General features: G+C 36.6%; 3 protein-coding genes across 5 annotated transcripts; all 3 read right to left on the bottom strand.

Annotated features, from left to right (window-relative positions):
- Positions 1-309: 309 nt before the first annotated feature.
- On the bottom strand, positions 310-1,508 carry LOC110725317 (30S ribosomal protein S13, chloroplastic-like). Its single transcript, XM_021904810.1, has 3 exons — positions 1,311-1,508; positions 1,001-1,228; positions 310-654 (listed from the first exon to the last, which is right to left on the bottom strand). Exons 1-3 carry the CDS (start codon positions 1,425-1,427, stop codon positions 478-480), a joined length of 522 nt encoding a protein of 173 aa, XP_021760502.1. The 5' UTR covers positions 1,428-1,508; the 3' UTR covers positions 310-477.
- Positions 1,509-1,927: 419 nt separating this feature from the next.
- Positions 1,928-4,982, bottom strand: LOC110725316 (exosome complex component RRP42-like). Of its 3 annotated transcripts, none has more exons than XM_021904809.1 (8): positions 4,715-4,982; positions 4,475-4,601; positions 4,311-4,367; positions 4,119-4,211; positions 3,378-3,456; positions 3,164-3,288; positions 2,433-2,582; positions 1,928-2,326 (listed from the first exon to the last, which is right to left on the bottom strand). In XM_021904809.1, the coding sequence occupies exons 2-8, from the start codon at positions 4,598-4,600 to the stop codon at positions 2,090-2,092; spliced, it is 867 nt and encodes a 288-aa protein (XP_021760501.1). In that variant the 5' UTR covers position 4,601; positions 4,715-4,982; the 3' UTR covers positions 1,928-2,089. The 3 variants fall into 3 exon arrangements, with proteins under 3 accessions (XP_021760501.1, XP_021760500.1, XP_021760499.1); XM_021904808.1 differs by having other exon boundaries at positions 4,475-4,604; positions 4,720-4,982; XM_021904807.1 differs by having other exon boundaries at positions 4,720-4,980.
- Positions 4,983-6,042: 1,060 nt separating this feature from the next.
- Positions 6,043-6,471, bottom strand: LOC110725109 (putative glycine-rich cell wall structural protein 1). The gene has a single exon (XM_021904576.1). The coding sequence runs from the start codon at positions 6,469-6,471 to the stop codon at positions 6,043-6,045; it is 429 nt and encodes a 142-aa protein (XP_021760268.1).
- Positions 6,472-7,026: the final 555 nt, after the last annotated feature.

The following is a 7,026-nucleotide window of genomic DNA, read 5'->3' as shown; positions in this document are numbered from 1 at the left end:
AAATCATGCTGGTGAAAAAGTCATGTTAACCTTTCTAGAGCATCAACTTACTACTCCTCACTAAAGTGTAAGGTGTTTGAGTGTAATTCAGAGTATAGACCCCTTAAACTAATTTCTAAGTTGCCATCAACTATTGGAGTCAAGAGGGGGCATACCATTTCTGGTCTTCTGAGCTAGCTAAGAAAGAGGGTACAGCTTATTGAGGTGTAACCGTGTAAGGATTAAACGAAAACATAGGTAAACGGAAAGGACAACACAGGGCATAGATTTGTAAGGAATGAGCATTAAACAGATGCACATCAGGTGGAGGAGCATGAGAAATAAGCAATAAGGAAATTTAAACTTTGAAGCAATAACTGCTAGAGAAATCAATATTACAAAATTACAAGCAATGCATTCTGAGCAACTACAATTAGAATAATCGAATGCCCATATTGCACCCAATTACAGGAAGAGAAAAGAGGCAAACCAGTTCAACTATTTAGGACCAGGGGGCTTCTTCTTGCCAGCAATTTGAACTCTTTTTCCCCTCTTCAAAGTCCTGCAGTTGTTCTTGGTTCGTTGTCCGCGGCAAGGCAAACTCTGAATGTGCCTTATCCCTCTGTAGCATTGTATCTCCTTCAATCGTCTAATTGCTATAGCATTGAATCGCCTCTGCATATACAAATACAATCCCAAATTCCAATCAAGAACAATACATCACTAATTCTATCAATTTTCACAACCTATTACAATGAAAAATAGTATCAATTTAACATATATCCAAGTTAAAAATTGGACAATTTTATCCGCAATCAAGAATGAACATATTCCATCAAACAGTAAAACTTCTAATTTCTTCAAACAACTAAAAACCCAGATTATAATTGTAACTAAACCACCAACCCAAATTCAAAAATTAATTCAATTTCATAATTCAGCAGTCACATTATTATTTTTTTGAAACAAGCAGTCACATAAATTAAAATCAGTAGAAATTAACAAAAAGAACAGAATATACCAAGTCACCCTCGATCATGTACTTGGAGACTTCATCTCTGACCTGGATAAGTTCATCATCAGATAATTCTTTGGTAAGTTTGTTCTGCAAACTCAAATCAGAAAGAATTTGCTTAGCCCTAGAACGCCCAATTCCATGGATATACTGAAGAGAGTATTCCACCCTTTTGTTGTTTGGAATTTCAACATTACCAACACGAACACATTTTATTCTTAACCCACCGATATTCTACATTCAAAATCATTCATAAGTTAGTCTGATTAAATATTAGCAGCAATAATAACAACAAGAAGTAGCAGAAAGTTGGTACCTTGGAAGGGTTTATGGAGCGGAAAGAGAGAGAAGATGAGGAGGGAGAAATTGAGGGCTTAGTGTTGCATATTAGAGACACTGATGGTGCTACTGGCGTCGCCAGAGTCTGCGCCATTTTTGAGAGAGAGTGAGCGGAAGAAGATGAAGCTGCAAAATAGTTATCTTCCTTACTTCCTTATCTATTTGTGACTTTTGGAAGAGAGAGAAAGACTCTGTCTTTGTGTGCTTTGCTAGTAAGGTTTTTAGGCCTAGCCCAACTTTACTTGAACAGTTCAGCCCTTTTCTTATATCAAACATATTGGCCCAAGTATTTAGATTTTTATTTAAATACTACTTCGTATGTACTAGTAGTTTTATTTAAGATATAATGCAACTTCAGTAACAAATACGATTATACGAGTGTTGAATGCTGGCACAATCTGTTGTATGTGATGCACAATTGATACAAAATTACGGAATAATAATCATACAAAGAATACCATTATTGGAAAAGACACGTACAGCTGCATAATCTGAACATTTGGAGAGCACTTGAAGAAGTGGTTTCAGGCATTTCCGCATGGCCAAATATAAATCTCATATTATGCATTTGATTAACGAGGAGATCTATGATACTGGGATAAAATGTTAGCCATTAATAGTACTTGTAATATTAACGATATTTTGACACTTACAAAGTTACAAACAATCTACCTGTATGAAACATAATTTCCTAGGTCAAAATTCAATACAGAGCAAAAACTAAGAGCTTAGTTTAAACATGTAAACCAATTTTCATCATTCTTCCTCACGAGCTTCTGCAGCAGCTATCTCGGAGTCTAATTTGTTTATAAAATTCTCGCTCACATGTTTTGCTACTGAGATCATATCAAGGACTATGCTTGGATCTACACCTGCACCCCCACGCTTGGTAAGACCACATATTAGTCCCTTCCTGTTGATAGAGACAGACATCGCGGAACTCATTTGAGATTCCTCCTCTTCAGTTGCATCAACTATGTAGTGTTTTCCTACCTGCATAATGCAGAGTTGTTACAAAAGAGCATCAAACTTGATTAAAACAAATCAAAGTACGCCATTTATGCTTTATAAAAGAATGTCGTGATGAAAGTTGTGGAACCTTGGTTAATGTTACTATGACAGGGACTGCAGAAGTATCAAACTGTAAAAATTCTTCATCACTAATATCAACTTCAGGTTGATCACCAGCAGATGTCGAATCAGCAGCAATGACATTAACTTTTGGAATACCGGTATCACTTAAAGCAGCCTGTAAAAGAGTGACATCAGCGAACATGAACTCTAGACCATCAAGTATAAATGTAGTACTTAAAGAAGAATGTCAGCACCAATGTCACAAGTCTCACAACTATAGCAGCAACACAGATGTCCACGGAAATCGTGAGTACATTCTGGAACACGTTCCACTTTATATTAAAATAAATGATTCTTAATATCAAAACCTTACATCCTCTTTTTATAGAAGTTAAGATGCAAAGCTTCTGAAAACCTCAAGGACATATAGCTCCATTGATAGAGATGGCTTGAGCATAAGCACCTCATGCAAGTACAGCAGATCCATCAAACAAAGTTGAAAGCTGTACAGGACTACAGAACGGGGAATTGAGAGTAGAAGAGTAAATTCTCTTCACCTTAATGTAGGGGGAGATGTACTTCCTCAACTCTCATGTATGATGTGACTTTAACAAAAAACAAAACAAGCTCTCAAAGTTTTGATTGACACGGATCTCAGAGGTCATACGGTAATATGATAACAGACCAAGCTAATTTAATGAACATATTAGAAACAACTAAAAAGGTTGGCAGCGGCACAAAAAAAATCATTAATACCTTGATTGCAGCACCTAAGGCATCCAACATATTCCCATCTGAACTAACCACAAGGCCATCAATATAAAGATCCCAACAAACCTTCCCTTCCACGATAGATAGGGATGAAAGGTCAATTCCAGCTCCTAAAACAAAGTGTATCAAACATTATCCACAGCTCTTTCACCTTGATTAAACACACCAAGTTTTCATATGCTTAAATAAAATATCCTACCTGCTCCACTTTTACCACCCAAGAGGCAACGCTGAAGATCAGCAGCAAGTTCTGTTGATAATGCTTCACCCCCTTTGCCCTGTGACCCGAGACATATACAGTAATTATTTGATTTTAAAATGTATATTCACTTGTCCTAGTATACAGGGTAACAAAATCATCAAAAGATGGAGTACAAACAGAATAAAACTCAAGCCCAAAAAAATACGTCACATATATGCCGTCAGCTACTGAAATTTAGACTACAAAAAGCTATTTGGATGCATAGCTTACATTCTTACTCTTCTTTTTGACAAAAATTAGTAGTTCAAATGATGGCAACCAACAAAACAAACCACAGGAGAAAGACAGCAACACGTTTGAGCTATGGCTTTCAACAATCTATACAAAATCACAGGAGATTGGGATGAAGACTACTTCCTAATCTAACAAGACATTTAGAATTCAAGAATAAATTATAGGAAATGAATACTTAATCTTTGCAGAAATAATAGCCTGTACGACTCCCTTACAATCTAAGATTCAACTTGATTTTGCTACATAATACCTGCGTAATCCTATTTCATTCTCCATCGTTCAATATGACCAAGATTAACAAATCATAAAATACCGCCACTAGTTCAAGAAAAAGAGTACTATCCCATGAACATCTCAAAGTGTATACTTAATCCTTTATACGGTGATGAAGGGAGTTAATAGACAATCATTTAAGAGATAGAACAATAGAAAGAAAAAGAAGACCTGAAAGATAGGTGCAGCTGTAGCACTACAATCAATATGTATGGAAACCTTTCCTTTATCGGGTTGAGACGAATTGGGTCTCCCTAATTCAGCCTGCACTTGATCAAACACACACATTACAACCAAAACTAAGTTGATGAAAACTTAATTCATTACAAAAGAGGGTTTCCAAAACAATGTAAAGAATATAACCTTGACACTAGCAATGACATCAGTTCCCCCAATTCGGACTCTTGCTGAACCATTTGCCTATAATAAACCAAAGCAATCATCTCAATTTCCAAGTATGAAGGATCATTAATTACACTCAAACCAATTTGTTTAAAAAATCAAACTTTGGACATAAGAAGTAAGACCTGTGAAATGACCCCAGTATCAAGATGAATAGGTCTGTAAGATAAGCGTTTTCGACCATCACAACGAAGATCTTGAGCAATACCACCTCGTATGAAGTTCTTTTCTCCAAGCGATAGTCCAGACATGCTGCTAATACCTCAAATTAAAATACATTTAACGTCCAATTTCTCATAGTATTGAAAAATCATAGTAGTAGCAACTACAGAAAGAGAGTGAGAGAGCAGGGGAGAGGACGAAACCTGACCTTGGCACCAGTGCTTCAATGGCGGCGGTGGGAGAGAGAAGAAATCAGTTGAATTGCAGGTAGGCCGGCACCGGGACTCCGGGAGCTGTTTTAAATTTGGAGCAGTAACCAAGAATTTGGGTGGGAAAGTGGTAGTTCTAGTTTAGGGTTTTTCCTTCTCAATATTTTTTTTTTACACAAAACACATCAAGGTTTCTTGACGAGTATAATTATAATTTTATTCGTACGAGTATTTAACCAAAACTATGTTCATAATTAACACAATACGAAGATAAATTGACTGATCATTCCAAAAATAAATAAATAAATTGACTGATATGAATTTGGTTGCCTAAAATAGTAAAATCCATTCTAATATTGTTATTACTTTTAGTTACAGTGTTCATGTCAATGTACGCTCAATACTCTAAATTGATTATATAAAAAAGACTCAGAATAGTCTTGAGTCAATATAATAATGGCAATGAGACATTTTCTTTTTCGGATAATTTGATATTGAAGAGACAAAAAAGAAAGACCCAACCGCTCTAGTGGCCTCCCAGAGTCTTGAGAGACCCATGGAAAACACATCAACCTCTGTCTTTTTTTTTGCAACTATAAAGGTGGAAGTTTCTCTATATTTGTAGATTATAATAAACTTCTAATTATCTTATAAATTTTCGAAACCAAGTATTGAAATCTCAAGTGACGATGAGGGATAAATCCATGGGTCATATAAAGTTTGTTTAGAATCATATACGCTCATTACTCGATCACGTTAAGGCTCATGATGACCTTGGGTCAATGTTAAGAGACAAGTTCTTATTAACCAATTAAATAGATAATTATTGATAGACATATTCACATATTAGAAAAGTCTAACCACCCAACACCCAAGTGGTCTCCTTGGTTCTCATGAGGTGAAATGAGAAGGACCTTGATCACTTTATTTTACAAGTCCAAAAAAGTTTAAAGTTCTCTAAAATTAAAGGTTAAATTTATAATACACAAAACAAAACTATTTATTTTTTTATTTAAAAAGGATTTCCGAGACTTGGTATTGAATTCTAATAACGATGGGCCGGGAGATGTATTTCAGGGTTATAAAAAGTTGTTTGGAAGTATATATATACACGTTTATTAATGGTTTATGTGAAGGACTAGGATATTGTGTGTATGTTGTAACTGCTACTTACATACTTTGTAATTCGTACGACTAATAACATAGTACACCAACCTTATTAATATAGATGAACAAGCAAGCTAAGCATTATCTACATGTATACTACATTCTCTGATCTGTTTGTTGCTTATTGTGTGTTGTAACTGAACAAGCTAGCTAGCCTAAGCACCACCTATTTGTCTACCTCGTCCACCATTATCAGATCCATGTTGCGGTCTAGGTGGTCCGAACATCGGCCCCCCATAAAAGTTGGTAAATGGCATACCATAATAGAACCTAGCCCCAAAGGGTGGCATATGTGATTGACCAAATTCACCAAACCCTTCATTATGGTTTTGCCTTGGACGAGCTAGACTTGAACCTGAACCTGCTGCTCCAGCACCCCAACCGAACCCAAACCCAAACCCAGTACCGCTGCCACCATCTGATTCTGATGTCGCTGAACCTGACCCATAACCAAAGCTAGGGCCACCCGGGACCGAACCAGCCCCCCAACTGTATGCCCAGCTGCCATCCGAGGCAGCTCCTTGGCTCCACCTCATGGTAGGACCTCCTGAACCCGAGTTTGCGTTGTCTCGGTGGTTAGCCATGGAAGATGAAGGTGATGTTAGTTTGAAATTGGGGTTGGTAGAAGAGGATGTGTATGTAGTATGTAGTGTAGTATAAATGTGCACTTAATGGCAAACACACTAAGTTAAAAGCTGGCTACCGCCACATTAAGGAGTTGGTTCATGCTTATCTTGCTACTTACAAATGGTAGGCCATTGCGTGTTATCTTAATCACCAAAAGTCAATCTCAAAAAAAAACAAATATAGTCGTAGTCTGTTCTATTGATCCATTGTTTTGTGAATTTAGTGGGCTGTATAGTTATTTGGCATGGGATTTTCTTCTTATGGGCCCAATAGTATAACATAATTTTATCAGCCCATAGAATAGTTGTTCATTCAAGACCCATTATTAAATACAAGTAACCAAGTTCTAATCCACAATTATACACTACTCCGTGTATGATGTATTTATGTACTCCGATGATTCCGATCCTTAAATCCAGAGTTCATAGTTACGTGTACTTAATCTTGTAACAACACCAGTCCATCCATCCCCGTCAATATACAAGGAGCTTAAATCCTTGTAGGCAAGTGTG

The sequence above is a fragment of the Chenopodium quinoa genome, unplaced genomic scaffold (genome assembly GCF_001683475.1).
Source record: "Chenopodium quinoa cultivar QQ74 unplaced genomic scaffold, ASM168347v1, whole genome shotgun sequence".
Classification (NCBI taxonomy): Eukaryota; Viridiplantae; Streptophyta; class Magnoliopsida; order Caryophyllales; family Amaranthaceae; genus Chenopodium; species Chenopodium quinoa.
The sequence above is the reverse complement of the archived record's forward strand: the minus strand, read 5'-3'. Positions and strand labels throughout refer to the sequence as shown.